The 23,514-nt window shown below is 40.2% G+C and overlaps 1 protein-coding gene and 1 long non-coding RNA gene across 4 annotated transcripts in view; one reads left to right on the top strand and one right to left on the bottom strand.

Moving 5' to 3' along the window:
- Positions 1 to 241: 241 nt before the first annotated feature.
- Positions 242 to 23,514, bottom strand: part of LOC105041519 (protein NO VEIN) — a 31,263-nt gene continuing 7,990 nt past the window's right edge. For 2 of the 3 annotated variants that reach the window (XM_019849605.3, XM_029263319.2), the window contains 9 exons: positions 21,395 to 23,220; positions 10,602 to 10,814; positions 6,251 to 8,521; positions 5,929 to 6,038; positions 4,534 to 4,933; positions 4,091 to 4,408; positions 3,735 to 3,992; positions 854 to 2,068; positions 242 to 624 (listed from right to left, as the gene is read on the bottom strand). In XM_019849605.3, the coding sequence (XP_019705164.1) occupies positions 893 to 2,068; positions 3,735 to 3,992; positions 4,091 to 4,408; positions 4,534 to 4,933; positions 5,929 to 6,038; positions 6,251 to 8,521; positions 10,602 to 10,814; positions 21,395 to 23,220 (6,572 nt within the window). In that variant the 3' untranslated portion in view covers positions 242 to 624; positions 854 to 892. The remainder of the gene's footprint in view (positions 625 to 853; positions 2,069 to 3,734; positions 3,993 to 4,090; positions 4,409 to 4,533; positions 4,934 to 5,928; positions 6,039 to 6,250; positions 8,522 to 10,601; positions 10,815 to 21,394; positions 23,221 to 23,514) is intronic. The other variant, XM_029263318.2, reaches the window with a different exon arrangement.
- Positions 18,720 to 23,089, top strand: LOC105040904 (uncharacterized). Its single transcript, XR_831288.4, has 3 exons — positions 18,720 to 18,988; positions 20,754 to 21,862; positions 22,009 to 23,089. It is a non-coding gene; the product is annotated as an uncharacterized lncRNA (long non-coding RNA).

Below are 23,514 nucleotides of genomic sequence, written 5' to 3'. Positions count from 1 at the left end.
CCAATCAGAACCACCAGAGAATCTCAAGGCAAGGAAATGAAAAATTACAGGACCTCAAAATTCCCTTCTCTAGCTTAAATAAAAGACAAGTCCACAATAGGTTTTAGGGTTTATGATGATAGTACAGCATGTATCCTTTACGTGCAGAACTGGAGGTCAGCTCTCACTCCCAGAAAAACAACATCATCCCATCAAACAAAAAAGCAAATGCAGTCATGCAGAAGCTTGTGACATGAAAAGAGGAAACAAACATGAAGAGTTTTTCATTGGAATGGCGGACAGAGAACTTTGTCAATATGCAGCACAAGCAACCGACCACAAATTTACAGCAAACCACTTCAAGCAACTCAAGGTTCATTGCCAACATGCAGAGCAGACTCCATCCTTTCTGTGTGAAATCAGGATCATGTCCTTTGCTTTACATCAATTTACTTTACATACCCAATTAACCAAAACCAGGGGCTGAATTCCTATAGATATAGCAGACATTAATTTGGCTATCTGCAGTATGAAATGTGTTGCCAAATTCCTCACACTACGAACATGCCGGTATGTAATCAACCTTCCGATCAACAGCAACTGTACACTTTCCTCTATATGTATGCACGGTATGATCAAAATTCCCTGCAATAAAGACCTCATTCATTGATCAGTCAAAAAGAAATTAGTTTAACAACATTATGCCATTTTAAGACCACTCTGATGTAGCACCGTAAGATAGTATTAGTACCAAAATGGCAAAACCTAAAGCAAAGTCAACAGTAAAGAAAGGAGATTTAAGTTGGATAACACTGTAATACACCGTCACAATAAAGTCGGTATTTTCAAGCAGATCCGCAAGTACAAAGCTCACCTGGAAAATTCACCATCCACCATGGAGCAATCTGGTAATTTAGTTCTCGGTGCTGCATGGCATCAATAAAGCCAGCTGCAACACACGTTGTTGGCAGAGCTTCCATGGGTTCTTCAAGATCACAATCTCAGGATTTGTTGGGCCTGACAAGAAGACCCGCGCGATGCTGAATGAGTCACCCTTTTTAGCTGCACAATGCCACTCCCTTGTTGATATTGGGAACCAATCTTTGCTGGTAGATGTCGTTGTCTTGACCTCAATAAATTCTGTGTTACCTTCTTCCTCGATAATCAAATCATAGGGTAAACCCGTCTCTGTTTCCTCATTGACCCATTTTACAGCTGTTGCACCAAGTTTCTCTGTGAAGTATTTGAAAGCTACAATCTCTCCTAGCCTGCCTGTCTTGTAAGATTGGTCCTCATCTGGAGTTTCCATACAAAGCCTGTCCCTCACAATGAATGTTGATGCATTTACCAGATCCATATCCAGATCAGGCACAGTAATTGAAGCTGGTAGCTTTTGTACAGGTTCCAAACTTATAGTGATTCCTTTGTCAATAGAACAAGGTGCAATTGGCTGCCCACCATCTTCCACATTTTCAGATGCTTGATAGAGTAAGGCTGTCATTTTTGAGTCATCTTCCGTAGAAGAATTGTCATCATTTTCCATCAGAGTAGACTGATCTTCTGTATGCATGATGCTTCCAGGAAGCTCTTCAGAAACATTCTGTAAGCTCGTAATAGTTGAATGCCCAGGTTGTTCCTTGACTTGACCATCTGAACCAAAACAAGCAGTACCCAGATTTGTGGGTAGCTGATGCATTTCCCCTAGGTGACCATCTGGAGCATAAAACGCATTTTTCCAATTTGTTGGTGGCCAATTGAGATTTTTTGTTATTTTCCTGGAGAATTTTGAACAGCTTTGCCTAACAGTGACAGGTAAAACGGCAGTTTGAGAGGAAACTTCATCCTCATATAGTGTTAATGGGCCTAAAAGTGACCAGATAGGCTCTCCATCAGGAAGCTGAGGTACCTTTTGACTGTTGACAATATATGATTCCAACTGTTCCTCAGGGGAGCCCAACTCGGCCATCAATGTGATGGTGTGAAGGAAATTTGCTATGTAAGGCTCCACAGCCCCGTGAAAAAGAAATCGAGAAAGCTCCAAAAATAATGAGTATGAATCTGCACTACGTGATGCATATAAGATATTTCCCTGTAACATCAAGTGTCCAAATAGTAAATTACATTTAAAAACCAATAAAGGATATATAGTTCCAAATAACATTTCAACAGAGAACCATCATGCATCATGGTATGAAATAATACTACACAAAGTTTGAGTGGAATGAAATGAGTAACCATTCTTACAAGCTTTTCTTTTTTTTTCCCGCTCCTTCACAAGGTACACAACAAAGAAAATGCTTTATCAGCATTCATAGTTGATGGATGAATCACTGATAACATAGCAAGTGATAGGATTTAGCTCAGCTCCAAATGAGCACTAAAACGACTTGCTTTTAAAAATTGGAAGCATGCAAAAATACATAGCATTGAAAGGACACTGTTTTCGGTCACAATTAACAAACCTAGTCCAACTTTACGGGGGAGGCGAGTTACTCATATCCTTTTCTTAAATTGAGGAGTTCTTTTGTTGTCCAAATTAATGTGGAATCAACAATTGGCACACCAGTCCCTCCAAGCCAGGATAAGAAAGGTGGAAAGACTTCCACCATCTAGAAGCAGCGTTACCCGATGTGGTGGAAGCACCAGATTAAGAATTAGTAAAATGTAAAGGCAGGGTCCAAAAAACAGAATTCCAAACAAATCCTTCAAGTGTCTGGCAAAAAGCCAGGACCACATGACATGCTTCATCAGACTGATAAGAAATCTTGCTTGCAAAAAAACAAAAAAAGAAAAGAAAAGAGGATGGAGCTTCTCAAGACTGGAAGAAATTACCCACTAATGCTTAACACCTTCAAACTTCTGTATAAGACCTAAATCTATCATCTCCTTTCCTTCCCTTCTCTCTTTTGCCTCTCCTCTTCTACTTCTCATTTCAATGAGAATTATATGATCCCACATCAGGGTGAGCCACCAACCTAGATTTGCAAGGGTGAGGCCAACCCCCTCTAGCTAGAGCCCAATGACAACTCCTAAGTTATGTAAGAGAGAGAAGCAAAGGAGGAAAAGAGATGGGTTTCTAGTCAACTGGGGTTTAATTTTGTCTAGTTCTATCATTCTTGATACAGAGGCCATGGACATAATTTGGCTATCATGGACCATCCCAAGCAAAGAATGAAAATCCTCCCTTCATGCACAATAATATGTAGCAATTAATTCCATCCACCTTCTTTTATCCTTGTATGGCTATGGGGACAATAAACCATCATCTATCCCATAAATATTATGACTCATGGTCATTAATACCTATAATCAAATCATGCAAAGCCCAAAATAAAATTGCTGCATGCAAAATATTTTACCAATAATATCTAAAGCAATAAATGCGTTATGGAACACATTGAAATAGTGCTCACCATACCACCCCATACCAGGCGGTATGAGGTATACTATACCGTACTATTACCATACCGGTACGCCGAATCATCCCCTATCGACACAGCCATACCGCATACCCATACTATAATAAGATTTCACCAGTATGGGGTCCGGTACCAAGACGGCGAATCTTGCATTAAATGCTTAAATAAAACAAATGCATACCCAAATCAAGGATGGTACGCGCATGCATGTGTTCCAACTTCAAACACTCTGTATGTATGTATGAATCTGTGTGTGTGTACATATTACGTATGTGTTTATGTATTATATATGATTGTATCAATGTATATATGAGAGAAACTGTGAAAACGATAAACCTGCAGAATACAGCTGCACTCCAATCGTCTTTTGCTGCCACTATCATGCCCCTTCAGAGTATTTCTATAGAATAGTTCCTCAACTACAACAATTTGTAGCTGGCTAAGTTTTTCAAATCCAGACTGCTTTAGGTGAATGTATATATCATGATGAAGCTTGCTAATATAACGCTGTGCATAAGGAAGAACCCAGTTAACCAAAGAAGCCTTTTCAGTTGCATCTACCATTCCATAATATATAGGTTCCCGAGTTACAACCTGAACACGACCAGCATATTGAAAAAACAATTAGAATTTTATGCATTCCAAACTGAAGTTTCTGAAAATCTTGGGATTCCAAATACAAGGAAACATACCTCTGACAGAGCAGGAATACCTATATCTCTCAGAAACCCAGCAACCTTTCCAGTAAGAGCCTTCTTTTCAATTTCATTGAGTTCACCAAATTGTAGAAAGGAAACATCATTGAAATGCATAAATTGTTCCATCAATTCCTTATCATCAGCCCAACATATAAGCCCAAACTGTGGGTGGAGGGAAACCCATTTATCCTGGATGGTTGGAAGCACTGTGTTTTCTGGTTTGATAAGACTTTCTTTCAGGTCCAGCAAGTCTTCAGACTTCATCGATTCAGGTCTGAGATCATCAGCCCACTTCAAAAAAACTTGAAAAACCTGAAGAAGGTAAGAGAAGAAGATGCAGAGTTTTTCACCTATATAGAAATAAAAAAAATATAACAACATATAAACTACAGTCATTATAACTAGCACCATAAATTTCCTCAAAAGAGGATACCTACTTCATGAGAAGCCTCTTTAGGGGAAGTGACATATGACAGCTGAAGCAATATCTGAAGATATCTATTAGGAGGAGGAGTCTCAAGCACACCACAATCAGTCACAAAAAAATCATGAAGGCCTGGATAAAGACTAGACAGTATCGTGCAGGGAAGACTTCTATTTTCACTTGTTGTGACATGCTGAAGTATGGTCTCCCTCAACAGATCCATGCAACCAGTTGGATCATGCCAAAAGACTTCGTTTGGGGACATGAAAGTACCTGGTACAACATCCATACATCTAGATGCACCAATAAATGGGATAAATATATAAAGTCCCGATCTGACCTCTGCTGTTTTCTCACTTGATTCAGCCATTTCATCCCGAATGAATGTGTAGAATTTGGACATTGAAGAAATGCTGGAAATGAAATCAAACACTGGCTTTACTGACATGGTTTTGATGGCATAATATGATCGCATCATAATATAAAACTTCAACAAATGTTAAAGTGCCAAGAATAATAAAAAACAACATGAGTAAACCGTAAGCATTATATTACAGTGTGTACAAGGTTACTAATGCCATTAAGTAATCTTTAATGCCGATATTTTCTACATGTACAAAAGTTGATGCACATGATCATAATGTTATGGAAGAACCAAAATAAAATCATCACAAACAATGTCAGTTAAAGTACTCAATAATATTGATGTGTTCTGATTTATTTTTAATTCAGGTCTAATCAACAGTGACAGAAATAGCTCTTGAAAGAATTTATCTGATCAACAACATCATTCTCATCTCTTATTTATCAAAAATATAAACAAGGTTCTTAAAGTCAGCATATTCATTGAAGCATTTAATCATCTTTCATCGCCGAAGAAAACCAGTAAATGCTTGATGCTTTGCACAGAGGCAACCTTGAAAGCTTGATTTTGTTGCATAAAGAGCATCACCATTGGTAAAACATATATAGATACAACAGAATTGAATTTTTACTCATTTGTGACAGTAACTTACTCCCATTGATCTGCAAAAACAGGTCAAAAACAGCAAGTTACTTCAGAGATCTATGTCTTTACACAAGCTGCAGATTATTATGACCTTATACCATAGAAATTTAACAGATGAAGTAATGAACAATAAATTTATGTGTGCTTGATTCTATAAATGAAGAGGAACCTTTGGAAATTTAATAAATAACAAGAGAAAATGAATGCCGAGAAAGATTGTGCAAAGATAATGCAAGGAATCAAGCTTTGAAAGCTCTAATGGTACACCAAGAAATATAAAAAAGAAAAAAGAAAGGATATTTATGGATCTCAATAGACAATAACCTGATGTAGAAAAGAAAATTTCACAGGAATCTCAAACTGAAGGATATGCAAAAGAAAAAATGATCACTATCAAACCTGACATGAGCATTCTCAAACTTTCTCCAGCTCTGCATCACTCTCAATGCATCATCAAGAGTGACTTGAATCTTAAATCCAATATCCTCCAAAAATTTCCCGCTAGTCAACTGCATCAGAGGGGGAAAAAGGCCAAATAAAATGTCAATATAACCAGTATGACGAAAAGCTCTCCTGCCATCACTTGAACTTCCTTAACCTTCTTAATCAAGGATGAACAAAACAAACGACGCCCACCCACCCACCCACCCCACCCATGGCCCCCACCCCTCCAACCCACAAAAACAAATAAGTCAGAACAACTCCAATGAAATAAACTAACCTTTGGAATGGCATATGGAGCAAGTGTTCCCAGGATAGACTGTATTGCTTCACAATCATAGAAAAGATCACTAGGGTAATGAACTTCTTCGTCCATGCTTGAAGCCACCCATTTAAAGCTTAAAATGCTTCCCATGAATGAAGATTTGAAGGTTTTAGTATCTTCTTTTGACTGAGAAAGAGTGTAGCCTTTTGCTTTTGCACTAAAACAATCATCCCACATTTTGTCTAAAACTTCCAGAAGATATTTACACTTTTCCAGATGCTTTTTGGATGAAAGTGCCGATAATAACTGGACCAACTCCACTGATTCCCAATCCTTGACAAATAATTCAATTGCAGCATGGTTCCCACATGGCAACATGCTCCTTAAATTGGCAGAAAAAACATCTTCTGCTTTCTTCCGAACAGGCACTACTTGCACAAAATCATTAACACCTAATTCTTGGAAGAACTCCCTCCACTTCATCATCCCATATGATAACAACTGAAAACCTGGGAGCTTCAAATAGATGGCATCTATTTCATTCCATTTAATGTCTGTATCATCAATCAATTTCTTTATATCAATAGAATTGCCAAACTCTTTGCTGAAGTGGATTGGTTCCTCATTGGGGCATTTATAGCCATGGTTGGTCAGTATGATAGGTTTTGTCTGTAAGAAGGATATTATGTCTGCCTTTTCAATATGGCAAGCAGAGCAAACTGACTGAAAGTGGACCATTACAAATGATAGGTACTCAATCATTATATTCATGTCTTCTCTTCCGACTATCCCATCAGAAATAGATGGCATAATATGCTGTTTGATAATATCATGTGCGGACAGCAGCTGGAGACCAATTTTATGTAGAATACTTATAAGGTTATCCACTCCTGTTCCCTCTGTGTTGCAGGCTTTTGCAGCAACTGTGGAGAAGATGAAGGGAGTTACAACCCGAAGGTTGGCAGAGAGCCCAGGAAAATGCTGAAGAATATTTTCACCTCCAAACCTTGAAGTGAGATCATCCGAGGGCAACCAAATTGGCCCTTCAGACATTGAACCAAATGAACCATCTGAAAGTGGAATAAATGGAATTTCTCTAAGTCTATTTAAAAGATGTGATTCTCTCCCAACACTTGCAAAGCTTTGATGTCCAGAAGAATCGATGGATAAGGTAGTGTAAAGAGCATTGAGCCACAAAGCAAGCCAATCAAGGCCCATTGACCTAATGCCATCCTGTTCATGGCATATAGATGATAGGATTTGAATTAAAAGTTCAGGGCCATATTCTTGAATACCCAGTGCCCTTGCTAATGAATCAGACAATATAATATCCTTATTCAAATAACCAAGCCCAAGATGCTGCTGAAGCAAACCCTCTGGTAACAAAGTGTGCACCTGGTCATCCCAACCTCTAAGCACCATGTGTGGGTGAACCCATTCCAAAGTGGGGCCATCCAAAAGCAAACAATTTGACATGCGTAATTTAGATATTATCATGCGTGGAAGACGAGAAAAAAAGCCATGAACTTCACCAACAAGAGGAACGAAACTCATATAGACTGTAACAGCTTTTCCTGGACTCTCTTGAAAACAAGGAAGCTCATAGAAGGATTTTTCTGCTTTAATGAACAAGTCAGGGAACTCTGACAGCAACCACTGGTTCCAAGCACTATCTCCATCAACTTCTTCTCTAGAAGAAGGCAAAACAAAGTCACCTTGTAGAATAAATTTCAACCCGTATTTTCTCAGAGGAAGAAATGCAAAAACAGGTTGTTGATCCAGATGTAGTTTGTAGTCTCCATTATCTGACTTCTGAAGTGTAAAGGCTATCGCAATCTTAGTAGTTTTTACATTATGACGAATGATATGTGCTTGCAAGTTGCAGCTGACCACCAGCCAACTCATTTTCTCTTTGCCATGGGAAACCATAACCATACCATCTCCCAGAGTCTCTCTTCTCAGGACAACAAGCTTATCATCAAGCATGTTTTTAAATTTTATACATTGAATGCGATGAAGAAACAGTAACAGTGAAGGATGAAGTTCTGAAAACATGGAAATTACAGAATTGATACCCATCCCTTGTTTTAGCTTTGAATTGAAGGGAAGCACAATACAAGTATTCCAGGAGGTAGTATCAGTTTGATCATCACATAGTAGTTGCCTCTCTATGTGGTTGATATCATAAGGAGGGATTATAGTTGGGCAAACAAAACCAATTTCACCCTCACTTATATCAAATTTCACATGAAAACCATTGGAATGTATTTCTGGTGCATCTGTGACCTGAACAACAGTCAATTCAGTTTTGCAGAAAATAAGAAAAATATCAGCAACTACTTTACAGAAAATAAGGATGAAATTCATGGCCTTGGAAAAGAAAGTGATGCCATGATGGTACTGCAAACGAATGACATACATTGTTACGACTTTGTGGCAAAATTAAATTATGAGTATTTTAACAAACAGCTTGTGCATGTCAGTACATATGTAAAACTACAAGCATACCAATAAATTTAAGCATAAATCCTATCGAGAGAAATGATACTATACGTTTACCATATGATACGCCTTTATTGAAGATATTTTTTTCATTGCTTTTGGATTTTATGTGGCACGTTTGGTATTGCTTAAAAAGCACTTTGTGACTTTTAAGGCAGAAAAGAACTTATTGAAAAAAAAGGTGTTTGGTATCATTGTCTAAAATGTGCTTCTACAAGAAGAGAAGTCAGAAAAGTGCTTTTAAAAGAAGCTAGGAAACATAGCTTCTGGTTTCTCCTGATAAAGCAGAAGCAACTGCAAACACATCCTCAATATACCAGCAGTTCTTAAAACATAGAACATTTTTGTATCTTAAGATTGGCTAATTATTATTTGGAGATGAAATTCTCAATACATGTCTTCATTGTAAAGGCCAACAAGTCCTCGAAAAATTGACTTTCACCATAGCACTTTTTATAGTGCTAGATAATATGATTTTACAGAAAATAATGTTCTTAGTCTTCTGCAAAAATACACCTAATCTTTCACTTCCCATTTCTACTGAAGCAACATTCTCCATCACCCATACGAATGCTCATCACTCCCCTAGAATTTCACAAGGTTGCTAGGATAAACCATGGTGGATAAGAAAGCTTAGTTTTATGCAGGGCTTGCAATACTGATTTCAATTCCATACTGGCACCATGTTGGTCCAGTAACAATAAGGGGTTGGTTTTGCATACCAATACTTGGTATGCCCCCCATTGAGTATCGGCTTTTGATACTAGCACTACATGGCACACCTAGTTCATAGCGGTATGCACCAATTTGTTGAACCTTGGTTTTATATAAGTATTTATTTCCAGCAAATATATCAAGATGCACCAGAAAAGGATGAACAGGGCATATTTGAGTGCCAGATATCATCATTAAAAAACCTAGGTTGTAACCCACACAATAGAGACCTTAAGAGGCACCAACATGAACTTTAACCCTACAAAGTGCAAAACTACAAAGGTTCATGAAACAAATGATACATATTGTTGAATACCAGCATTACCAAAAATTACACGAGGTACAAAATTTAAAACAAAGGATGCATAAAAAAAAATGTCAACTCAAAGGCCATTTGGCTGAAATACTTACAATATTTTTCATGCTTAATTATGATGTCATCTGGACCACTCCATTTTCCACCATTAGGTTTCATCAGATAAAGTTCTTTCTTACCTTAAAATTCAATATGACCAAGGATCAAAACATCAACAACTCTATCAACTTTGAAGGGTGGAAATGATTGAAATAGAATGCAGAAGTAGAGAAAAGCTATCTAACCTAACAAAAAATAGGGTCCTAATCCACTGAAAACATGGTTGAAAATAGTTACACTTCAGTTCAAACTCACAAAATAAATGAAGAGAGAATTTAAAATCCTTGCATGTCTACTCTCCTGATGTACATCTTACTAGAAGAATAGAAAAATTAAGGAGTGAAGAAATTTCAAACTTTTCTGACAAACACATACAGAACAAAGTAAATAGATAAAAATTATAAAAATATGAGAGAGCCATGAAAAGTAAGCATCTACATTAATAAAAAAGGGTGATTTGATACAAGTACTTACTTGACAAACCGAAATGTTTGTAAAATCAAAATTGGTATGTTATTTACGAGTCACCTCTATGGACTTAATATCCAAGCATATTATGTGAGAGGAGGGAAACTTACTTTACTTTTCCAAGCATGTATTCAAAGGCTATTAAAAAAATAATAAATAAAAAAAATAAAAAAAAAGAACTAACATAACATACTACTGAAAACTGGAGCTAAACATGTATTTAACTGATCTATTAAAAGCCCATAGATCAATCTCATGTAGGCATACCCGAAATACTGATTTGAAGCCAATGCCTTTCTGCCCTATGTATCCAGCACTTGATCCCTTCTTTGTTGAATTTCCAACATCACACAGTGCCCTAATATTCTGTTCAGAAAACCCTTTTTCATTGTTCAGAACAATGATTTCAGTAGACTTAAGAATGAAAACCAGTGTAGGTTGTACATTATCTGGGTAACTGTTATCATCAGCATTCTGAACCTGGATATGTTGGAAAATTAACCTAAATTTGAGTCAACAATAGAGGAAACATAAACCTTCAAAAAAAAAAAGGAGCATAAAAGCAAACAGGTTAAGCATAAAATTCTTGGATATCCATAATACTACTAGAACATGTCATGCACCAAGTATGTCATAAGGAATACTTCATAGATAATTATGACTGACGAGAAATGCTGGATAACAACAAAATGATCCAGTCTTCAAAGCTAAGAGAAAAAGAAAAGTTTGGTGGGGGATGGGGGTGTCGGTTGGTGGTGGTCGGTTATTCTATCATACGTGTGCCCACTATAAGCTCGCCTTTTTGTTTTCTTTAACTTCACAGTAGTGAAAACCAAAATCCCTGCATATCAAGATATGAAAATCCACTGGTAAAGAATGTGTTTCACATCATACTGTATTTTTTTTTCTTATGCCTCCAATATGATGGATTCTCCCACTAGTGGGTTGAAGTATCAGTATTGGTCACTGTTCCAGTCCCTTTCTGTATGGTAAATACCATAATTGACACATGGTATGCCAATTGGTGCCAGCAGAATGAAAGGAGCATATGTCAGTATGACACAGTACCAGAGGGGCACAGTGGTACCTTACTGATATGATAAGGTACGACCAATAAAGGCTGTTGCTTGAACCCTTTCTCTCATTCCTAAAGCTTTGACACAGTTTGTATTCCTACCAAAATGAAGAAGAAAAATTCCTAAATGTTCAGGGCCTCAGGCATTGTAGTCAATCACAAATTTCTTTGACCACATACGTGGGGAAACAAAAATCTTGAGCTATTGTTAAGCACCACCTAATTGAAAAATGCACGCATACATATAGAAAGGCAGCTACTTCGATCAAAATGCATTATGGATTCTACACAGTCTGTTGCAGAAGCTTTAGTAGTCTTTTGCCTCCCTCATGCTCTCTCTATTTCCTCTTTCTTACTCTCATTTCCCGGACTTTCCTCCTGTTTTCCAAGTTTGTTCCTTTCATGCACCTTAAAGAAATTTTGTTCCGTTGTTGCCTGAAAGAGGCCATGTGCATTTTCTTTCCCCATTTTTTTCATATGATTAGTTGTGGACTTTACAACTTAAATTTTGGACCAGTTGACTTGCAGAAACCATTCCTGCCCCATCAATCTCAAGTGTTGGACAAGTAAACATCTAAGAACTCACAAATAAGCCCCTAAAAGCTAAAATTTTATAAGACTCATGCATAAATTTATAAATCTTCAAAGACTTGCCAAAAAAACCTGTAAGGCTGGAAAAAAATAGTAAAAGAATAGAATGTAAACCCTAAATTAAATTTCTAAAACTAGAATACGTTGGTTGTTATTTTTGGAACCGAGGGGTCATCATCTTATCCCAAGCATACTTGTTAAGTTGTTATTTTAGAGAAACTACTCTTAAAATCTCATCAGCTGTGCTTAACTGATACTCCCTACAGTGGAACCTAAACAGAAAATTCATCTGATGAAGGAGACCTTCTTTTGGATCCAATATGATAATGTCAACTTGTAAGTGGCCCTGTGTATATGAGTATCTCTTAGTTCAGTATGAAGCATGCAACACATGTAATAAGGCAATTATTGTGTTATTCCTTGCACTATTCACTACATCGCCATCTTACACATTCTCCAATACCTTGGACAATTAGTCAGTCTTCTTTCCCTTCTCCAGTTGCCTTGACACTTCAAAAGCCTACAATAGTATTGACTGGGTTAGTGATCCTGTGAATTAGATGTAGGGTTGCAACACAGGCAGGTTGGGCCAGGTGAACAGCTAGCCTTAGCCCTCTAAAGTTCTCAGTTCGAACTTAATCAAACCGAGCCTCAGTAGGGAATTATCCAACCCCATATCAAGCTAAGTTCAGATCCGATCAAGTTGATGTCAGGTTTTCAGTCAGGTTGAATAAGGATTTTGCTAGGATTTGATGCCTCGAGATTCAGCCCACATTGAGCCCACAGCGAGATTCGCGGTAAAAAACGGAGTCCAACGAGACCAAGATCACCCGAAATGGAGCTCGGATGGAGGAGATACGAGCTTTTGAAATCGGCACAAGAATCGAGGCGGCGGAGGACCGCCGGCGATCAGCGGCAGCGGCGCGGCTGCAGGCGGCGGCGCGCGGCCCAGGAGCGCGCAAACCCGCGCGCGGGAGCGGGCTGGCCCAGGCGCGGTCTGCTGGCCCTTTGCCCCGGTCCACGGCTGGGCCTGTGGACCGCGTGGGCGTTTCCCACGTGTTTCTTCCGGTCCACGGCACTATTCCGTGGACCGGAGCGCGATCGGAGGGCGTGGATGGCTCCCGATCTTGATCCGACGGTCCAGGGGTTATCTGGCTTTGTTTAGGACTCCTAATCCTTCTCTAATTAGGTTTTAAATCCTGTTTAACCCTTTAAATAGGGCTGATCGGTAACAGAGAGGGGAGAGTGGTTCGGATTTGCGCCGTACGAAGCCCGTACGAACCCGAAAAGAGAGAGAGGCGAGAGTGCTGAGAGAGGAGCAGGAGGCTCCTGGACAGCGGTCGCCAGGCTCTTCAGGGGTTCAAAGGGGTCTCCAAGAGAGAGAGCTTTTGTGAGGGGAACTTCAGGTGAGAGAGAATTGGGTGTACAAGGGTTGAGGGTAAGGTCTCCTCTTGTAAAATTTTCTTTTTCATAGTGAAGTTTGCATGCCCCGTGGAGGCGAGCCCTTTTGTGGCTGATCCACATATTTTGATTGTTTTTCTTTTGTTTTGTTTCTTCTTTCTTCCTGCTGCATCGCGTGGTACTGAAAAGATCTTGGGAGGTGATGTCCTGGCCAGACATCTACCCAACAAGTGGTATCAAAGCAAGGCGGTACAAGGACGCAGATTGCAGTGGTGGTGAGCAAGACTGAAGATGGAGAAAACATGAACAATCAAGATGGAGATCAACAAGTTCGATGGTAAGAGCAATTTCTCCTTGTGGCAGGCAAGGGTGAAGGACGTGCTTATCCAACAGGGGTTGATCGATGCTCTCTTGTGCGATGAGAAGCCGACCACCATGAAGGTGCAGGATTGGAAACGGCTACAGATGCAGGGGGTGAGTACCATCCGCATGTACCTGACGGATGAGGTGGTGATCCATGTGCTGAGCGAGACTTCTCCGACGGTGCTGTGGTCGAAGCTCGAGGAGTTGTACATGGCGAAGTCTCTCACCAACACACTTTTCCTCTGGAGGCAGTTTTACCAACTGTGGATGACTGAGGGACAGAGCGTGCAGGAGCATCTCAGCCACTTCCAGAAGATCCTCACCGACCTTCTCAGCGTTGGTGAGAACGTTGAGGAGAAGACCAGGGCGCTGGTTTTGCTGGTGTCGCTTCTCCCTTCGTACGAGTCCTTAGTGACTGCTCTTCTAGTGGGGAAGAGCACTATCAAGATGGACGAGGTCACCGGGCGATACTCCAGAATGAGATTCTCAGGAGGGAGAACCCAACTTCGAGCTCAGGTGGCGGTAGCTCAGCTTTGGTGGCTTCTGGAGGAGCAAGAGGCGGTAGACGGAGCGACAGGAGATCGCAACGAGGGCGGTCCAAGTCTAGGAGGGACTTGAGCAAAACCAGGTGTTACCGGTGTGAGGAGTTAGGGCATCTAACCAGAGATTGCCCTCAACTTAAAAATCGGACGGTGGCTGCTGTAGCGACGGCCGGCAGCGATTTAGATGGAGATGTCCTGGAGATATCTGACAAGGTATCTACTTCTTCCCAGCAGTGGATATTAGATTCTGCATGCCCCTATCATGTGTGTTGCAGGGAGGAGCAGTTTGACTCTCTGGAGAACAGTGAGAGCACTGTATATCTGCCGGATGGATCGAGCTGTGCGATCAGAGGCATTGGGACGGTCAGCTGGAGGATACATGACGGTGCAGTGAGGAGATTGGGGGAGGTCCGATACATATCCGATTTCAGGCGGAATCTTATCTCACTTAGCAGACTGGATTCGAGAGGCTACAGGACGGTAGCTGGTGAAGGAATCCTGAGGGTGCTACGCGGTGATAGGATTGTGCTGGAGGGGAAGAAGGGGAGCAGAGGACATTATTACCTGGCAGGGAGCACAGTGCGAGGTGGAGCTTCGGGAGCCAGGTGGAGCCCAGAGCGAGATGGAGCTCCAGGAGGCGGATCGGGCACGAGACAGGAGACTCGGGAGGACGAGAGGCAACGTCGCAAGGTGAGATTCTTATTGCCGCAGGACAATGCCCCGAGCAGGTCTCAGATCAGGAGGAGCACAGCATACGACGGAGATGGGATCGAGCAGCCTGGCTCGACTCCCATGTTTGCCCATCCATGATCACCAGGCGATTGCCCCAGGGCATGGGGGCGAGGAGATCCAGAAGCTCTCGGAATTTGGAGGAGGCCGAATATCGAGTCGAGGTGAAGATTGTTAGGATTTGACGCCTCGAAATTCAGCCCACATTGAGCCCACAGCGAGGTTCACGGTGAAAAACGGAGTCCAACGAGACCAAGATCACCCGAAACGGAGCTCGGATGGAGGAGATACGAGCTTTTGAAGTTGGCACGAGAATCGAGGAGGCGGAGGACCGCCGGCGACCGGCGGCGGGCGGCAGCTGTGCGGCCGCAGGCGGCGCGCGGGACGTGCAACCCAGGCCCGCGCGGGACGCGCGACCCAGGCCCGCGGGCGGCCCAGGCGGGCGTGCAGCCCAGGCGGGCGCGTGGCCCAGGCGCACGCAGGCCCGCGCGCGGGAGCGGGCCGGCCCAGGCGCGGCCTGCTGGCCCTTTGCCCTGGTCCACCGTGGACCGGGCGGTCCACGGCTGGGCCTGTGGACCGCGTGGGCGTTTCCCACACGTTTCTCGCGGTCCACGGCACTATTCCGTGGATCGGAGCGCGATCGGAGGGCGTGGGTGGCTCCCGGTCTTGATCCGACGATCCCGGGGTTATCTGGCTTTGTTTAGGACTCCTAATCCTTCTCTAATTAGGTTTTAAATCATGTTTAACCCTTTAAATAGGGCTGATCGGTAACAGAGAGGGGAGAGTGGTTCGGATTTGCGCCGTACGAAGCCCGTACGAACCCGAGAAGAGAGAGAGAGGCGAGAGTGCTGAGAGAGGAGCAGGAGGCTCCTGGACAGCGGCCGCCAAGCTCTTCAGGGGTTCAGGGGGGTCTCCAAGAGAGAGAGAGCTTTTGTGAGGGGAACTTCAGGTGAGAGAGAATTGGGTGTACAAGGGTTGAGGGTGAGGTCTCCTCTTGTAAAATTTTCTTTTTCATAGTGAAGTTTGCATGCCCCGTGGAGGCGAGCCCTTTTGTGGCTGATCCACGTATTTTGTTTGTTTTTCTTTTGTTTTGTTTTTTCTTTCTTCCTGCTGCATCGCGTGGTACTGAAAAGATCTTGGGAGGTGGTGTCCTGGCCAGACATCCACCCAACAGATTTAAAGATAGGGGAGAGATTTAGGACATTTCTTTAGGTCAACGTTGGGGTTGGGTTAGGTTTGTTTGAAATTTAGGATAAGAGGAAAAGATGTAGAGATCTCGACTATTCACTGAAATTGATGGATGAATTTTGAATGATAAGCAATGACACATACACAATTCCATAGGTCAAAGAGACTAGACACTTGAAACCATGGTTCTTGGAACCGTCCCAAATCGGACGGTTTGAGGAGTGCCGAACCGGACTAGTGGAGAATCGGGATGGTTCCGACAGAGAAAATGGCATACACTGGTGCCAAAGAAGAAAGAGAGGAAAATAGAGGCAGAGAGAGAGGAGAGGGAGAGGCCGTCAGAAGCCGATGGTGGCCCTATGCGGCCGTCGGAGGATGGTGAAAGCTGCCGCGGCTCGGTTCGCCCGATGGGGCTGCCACAACAAGTGAGAAAGAGAGAGGGGGGGAGACCACCGGAGATGGGAGGACGAGATGGCGGAGAAGCCACCGGAGGTCTCTGGATAGCCGTCGTGGCCATCGGGCGATGGGAGCGACGCGGGCGGAGTCGCGAAAGTGGTGGACATCGGCCCTTTTTTAAAGGAGAAGAAGAACAATGAAGCTGGCACTTCGTTTACTGGCTTCACTTTTTACGATTTTTTTTATAAAAAAATAAAAAACTATGAAGTTGGCAATTGATTTGCCGGCTTCACTATTTCAATTTTTTTTAAAAAGACCAGAAACAGTGAAGCTGGCAGAAACAGTGAAGCCGGCAAACACATTGCTGGCTTCACTATTATCGGACTTTTTTAAAAAAGCTTGTGAAACAGGGACGATTGTCCATGTTTCACACCGTAGAGCCGCAGGCGATGTTTACGCCACTCGACGACCACGACAGTCTCTCCGACAGACCCCCCCTCACTCTTTCTCTTCCTCTCTTTTCCTCTCTTTCTCTCTTTTCCTCTTTCTCGGAACGTCCCTTCCTTTGTCGGTTTGCCCTGGTCCGATCCAGTAAGGAACCATACTGGACCGTGCCACCGGCCAACCGAAACCACTGATATTGGAACTGAGAACCTTGCTTGAAATACATAAGCATTTTACATGTAACATATTATGGATTTGTTTATTGATTGACCAGGTTAGGTCAAATTGCACAAGATTCATTTTAGTTTGGCTTGGGTAAGTATTGCATTTGGCTTGAGTTGGATCTGGGATCAACTTGGAGTCACTTGGGGTCAGGTTTGGATTTTTGAGCACAGTCCAAAGCTAGGTTGAGAGAACCTTAACACAACTTAACCTAGGTGGTAGCTTTGGCTGTTCTGGTTTAGATCAAAGCCCAACCCAAGTTGTACTCCTGGTTTGTCTTTCTTAGAGATTTCCTCCTAGCTTGGAAAACCAATTTGCAAGCCATTGTCTTCCACTCTTGCAGGAAGGCTTAGTATCCTGTTACAGTTAAAGAATATTACACAAAACTAACTTCTTTTTTATCCAAGCTCATATTTTCTATATTTTCAAAACCATGGAGCTATTCAGTTCACCAAAATTTTGTTTTCTTGCATGTGTATAGCATGTTACAACTGCTTCTTATTTAACATTTTCAATCAACTACTCAACACTTCATAATATACCATGAATCAAGCAAATCTTAAACTTCCTCACGAAGGCCCAAAAAACTATATGCCTTCAGACTACTAAATAAGCATCGATGGCTGGTAGTCTTCAATACTTCACAAATGGGCATGGTCTATCCCAATTGCATGTATTTGGAACTTCACCAGCATTATAAAAGGTGTCCTAGTGCATGTGGCTCCCACCACTACAGGATCTTGGGAGGGTCAGATGTATATGACCTTTTTCTGCATGCGGAAAGGCCATTTCTATATTTTGAACCGGTGATACTCAAGTCATAATGGAGCAATCTTACCATTATTCACCCGCATTATACATCATACAGTTCCGCAAAATCATCCAAAGTTTAGTTCATAAGTTTCCATTAATTATCAAGCAAACTAGTCCAACAAAAGCATCATGGATAACAGTATAGAATTATACCAATAGTGAGATATTGATCAACCAATAGATGTTTTGTAAAATAAGACAAAACTAGCAAGGCATTAGAAGTACTCTTTAACATGATTGTGCCAAGATAATAATCATATTCTTTAATTAAAATATGTAAAAGGGAAATAACATACCATCACTTTTTAAGACCTAATATACATTATTGTCCCTGTCCCTAACATTTTAAACTTTTGACGTTTACTGGTAAATTAACATGGTAGAAAAGCCATGTTATGGGTTCCAAATTCCTAATCACACCAATTTTTATTTTATTTACCTGTTTATTATTGTAATACCAAGTATTAAAAAAAATAAATTAATTAACTAGAGAACCCATATATTGAAATAGGTAAACTGAGTCCTATTTTATTGGAGCTGAAAGCCCAATCGAGTTCTACTTGATATAGGCGAGGGCTGCTGCCCTTTAAAATCCCATGCCCGGCTCTAATCACTCTCTTTCTTTCTGTGAGAAACCGGCACCAATGCCCCTCGTCACTGTTCTATCACGTGAGAATCCAATGGATGCTTTTCTTATCTCTCTCCCTTTCTTTTTATGTCTATCTCATGCCCTCCTTCCTTTCTCTCTCTCATGTAGCTCTCTACTTCCTCTGTCTTGTTTTCCCTAGACCTAAGCTTAAGTATTTTGTTTGTGGCAAAGAGAGGAGCCATGAGATTGGGAGAGGAAGGCAAGTTGCGAGACCCATCTTCAATAGGATATCGTCACTGAGGTAAGCCTAGCTCTCAAATTTTTAACATGTTTGGTTTAGCAGCTGCATCATGGGTAGAAAAACCTAGGTCATAAGCTTTGTCAATGCCGATTTCCTCAGCAAGCTTCTAGGTTCCAATGATGTGCATTCGTGCCTTTGGAATCCTCGCATCTAAGAGATCCTAACAGGACAAGATTTGTGTGGGTTGGCATAGCATATTGAGTGCATTGAAATTGACATCTAGGCTCGAGGCCTATGATAACTTGTAGAAAGCACCTGTTGGTTGGCTAAAATTATTGTTTCAAATATTTAGGAACTCGATAGCCTTGTGATGCTCCTCAAATTATATTGTGAAACTCTGAAATCTAATGTTGTTAATATTGAATATAATTTCATGATCTGAAATTCATGAATAAATTAGTTGTATGAATTGCAGTAATATCCTTGTGATGATTTTCAGGTAATTCTAGGCTAACCGAGAGAGCTAGTTGGCATTAGGAAATTGTTAGGCTTGTTTGGAAGGGCTATATATGGATGACCTTCTATGGCCTTGAAATCTGTCTAAATCATTGAAAATAAATTTAGAATTTAACCAAAAACATTGATGATTTTAGAATTTAAAAATTCAGTATAGACATATTTTGTGTAAAAATACAATTGCTGATATATTTGGTTCTGGAGAGATTTTTCAAATTAGTTGGACTTGTTTACTGCTTGTGCTGATGACGTAAATCTAGAGCATTCTTTTTATTCACCTTTAAATAAATATTTAATGTCAAATAAAATATTAATTGACTAATATAAAAAATTTAATATTATGTAATTGGGTTAAAATCATGTTTTATATGGAAAGTGAATTTGTAAATTAAGGTAGCATTTCTTTTACTATAAAATGCTATGCACATTTTGTTTAGAAATCTTCTGATAAATATGAATACTTGGACTTACAATTTGATATCTAAATGATTTATGAATACCATTGACAAGTTTTCTAATTGGACTCTCAAGCTAACTACATTTTGGATGCCACCAATAGGGTTATACATTGGGCACATTGTCTATTCTGGAACTTATATTATTCTAACCTATTCTGCAAGGTACAAATACAATATTCTAGCCCACTCCGTAGGATATAGATATAGTATTCTGGCCCACTCTCCAACGTATAAATGCGGTTCTTTATAAAATATAAATATAGTCATACTCTCATAGATTGTTGAGTTGAAATATGACCTTTTAAATTGTTTTTATGACTATGAATGCTTTAGCATCCTTGCATATGTTCTTTATAAACTTTTTCTTGTTAAATATAATGATTTTGTAATTTGTATAATATCATATCTAATATCACAGAAGAAAATTCATTAATTTACTATTCAGAAAACTAGTTAAGGTATTCACAACTTACTATGTTGTCAAGCTCATTATTTGATCTCTTCCTTCTTGACAAACCCAAAGAATTAATAGATAATAAGGCACCATTACGTGAGTGTGACTATATGCAAGAACAAAATTCTCAGCATAGCCTATAAGTAGTCTTCATTTTTTTAATATAATTGTTTGGAACTATTTTATAGGTTTTCTTTCTTTGATTACATTCAGTATTTAGAAAGTTGCTGCAGTTAGGATTTTCTTGTTAATTATTAAAGTTGAAATTTAGTTTGGGCATGCTAATTTTTAAATTTGCAAATTAGTTGCTCTAATTTTATTCCATTGTTGTGCTGAATTTACTATGTTATTAAATTTATAATAATCTAATCGCATGTTGGTTGCTGCATGCTTGTAGGGTAATATCCTATGAATATGCAGCGAATGCCATGTCGCTCGCTCATGATTTCAGGTTGAGGGTGTGATAATTATTTTGTGTCTTTTTTCCCTTGACTTATTCTTGACTCATTATCTCGAGTCGTTCTTGATTTATTTATGCCTCGTCATCCATGAAGGTGTTAAGGCTTGATATATATATGTGTTTGTGTGTGTGTGTATCATTGAGGACTCTTAATAGCAGAAACTGCACCAGCTTTCTAAGTATGTTCTTCTTAAAGAAAATTTTCTTAAGAGACCCACTTCTTTATACCCACACCTAACCCACTTCCGGTGACTAAGCGTTGACCTTCCTATCAGCTTAAGCTTTTATTGTCTGGTGGTGAGTAAACAACTTTCTCATATATATTCTTCAGCATTCAGAGGTATCAGAACTGCCAAATGTCAAGGGCTTATTATGCTTGTTTTATCTATCAATGCTTGATTTTCATATTGCCCATAACATAATGTAAAAAAATTATCAAAACATCGATTAAGTATGGGTCTCATCAATGAAATCGCGCATCACATTTGAAACATATCAATACTTTGTGTGATAGCCAAAATGGTAAAATGATGCTTATTCTTAATTGATTTATGAAATATTACATGAGAGCCACTTACCAGCTCGAGTAGAAAATGTGAGTCTTGTGAGTACAACTCTTGCGAAAGACAATGGAGTGCTCTACCTAGACGAGCATGCTGCTTCTTTAGCAAGCTATTCTCAGCAAGTTGGAGATCTGGATCTAAACCAAATTCCTCACGTCGTATTGTTTCAACAAGAAAATTTGCATCCTGGACTTCTTTATTAGTGGACCCAACTGAATGGAGATTGTTATAAACTGTTTTACTGGACTCTCCAGTACCAACTATCATTGTATTGTCTTCTTCCAATGCTTGTTCATGCCCATCCAACATTTCAGTATGTGCCTTAAAGTCGACCGGTGGTTTATCACTGCTAGAAACTGAATCTGATACTTGTCGTGAGAGTTTTTGCTCTCTGCTCGGTTCTATACACAAAGTTTCAGAAGCACTGTTTGCAGTCCCTGGAGAAGTAAACAAGTCAGCGGCTACAGCTGAACTAAATTCATGGTAATCTTCAATCCATTCCACTATTCCGAGGGACAAACCAATGTCATGAAGCATAACACGTTCATCAGTTCGCTTGCATTGACTTAAAATGATTGCAGCAGCATCGTGAGTGACAATTTGCAATCCTGACACCAGTATCTCTGCAGCAAAACTGCAGAATTCTGAAGGGAGATGACCAAGGCAGTTCAGGATGATCTTTGATGCAGCAGCATATGCTTCATTTGTTCTACAGAAACTTTTGCGTAATTTATTGCCCTTTTTATTGTCAGAGGTGGAACAGAGAGAATCAACCAAAAGTGTGCCCCTATCAGCTGAATCAACCATGCCCTGCTCTTGCAAAGAGTTTTTGTGCATGGGAATCTCTTCATTAGTTTCTGTTTCAGTACGGTCCATAGTGTTTTTAATTATGACCTCTATCGCACGCTTGGCATAGCATTTTAGAAGGCTTACTGGAACATTTTTTGCACCTCCATATGCTGCAAACAACGTCAACAACTTCACCGCCACTTTGAATGATGACCCTTGAATAAAAGCCTCCAAAACTTCATCAAAAGTTGCCGAATTATCAATCCGAAGTATTCGACCATCACATGTTACTATACATGATAATTGTCCAAAATAACCTTCATTCAATAACCAGTCCAGAAGAGGTCCAAGCGAAGGTGCAAATATAAGATCCCAATGTGACCATGACTGTAGATCTGAAAGCAGTGGTGCTTTGAGTAAGCATTTGATTGCATCTTTCGCAGAAAAGGAACCTGTTGAATGACTCATGTTGGTAATCATCTCAAATGAATTTGTGGAAATATTCTCAATGTTCAGCAATGAGTTTCCATTGCAGCAGTTCCCCAACAACATTCCAGAAAAATAAACAGAGCAGGAAATGCCAGAATTGTTTTGGTTTTTTAAAAGATCTGGAGAAATATTTTCAAGTTCACTTCCCAATATCTGAAAGCTGATGGATGGAAACTGCTTCCTGAGAAGCACAGAAATAAGCTGCTTGTTTAGAACACCATTGCTTCCCAAGTTTCTTGCAGCTTGAGATAGTAAAACTACCAACTGTTGTTGAAGCATGGAAACCTCTAAAGAAGGATTGCCACAGCATTTTTCAGTTAAAAAACAATGCATTTCATTAGGAAGCAGAGAAGCATGCTTATTTAGAAACTCCAAGAAATTCCCAAAACCAAGATCTTTGAATTCTTTAATGGAAAATTGTGTTTTTAACCATATCTCGCAGTCACGAAATACATATCGTTTTTCCAGCGGCAGGACTTCCTGTCTAGGCACAAGATGACCAAGCCCAAAATAGGCAGATATCTGTTTAACGATATCATCAACGGTGACTCCTGCCAATTGCACTTATCACAAAGAATATATAGTAATAAGTCCTAGATGAATGAAAACAAAATGCTGATAAATTCAGGAGGAGAAATGTGAATAGCAGGTTTAATATAACAAATGATAATTCATGTCCTTCCTAATAAAGAACCAAAGAAAACTGCCATAGATAGAAGAAAAAAGAGAGAAAGTAGAGGATGTGAAAACATAGGACATCCTCAGTTACTCAGGATCATTCAACTTTATCCTCAAGAAGAGCCCAATCATAAAAAGAAACAGCCTCTACCTATTACATAGAAAAATTTGAATAATTT

This window comes from Elaeis guineensis, chromosome 3 (genome assembly GCF_000442705.2).
Source record: "Elaeis guineensis isolate ETL-2024a chromosome 3, EG11, whole genome shotgun sequence".
Classification (NCBI taxonomy): Eukaryota; Viridiplantae; Streptophyta; class Magnoliopsida; order Arecales; family Arecaceae; genus Elaeis; species Elaeis guineensis.
This window is presented reverse-complemented; position numbering and strand designations above follow the sequence as displayed.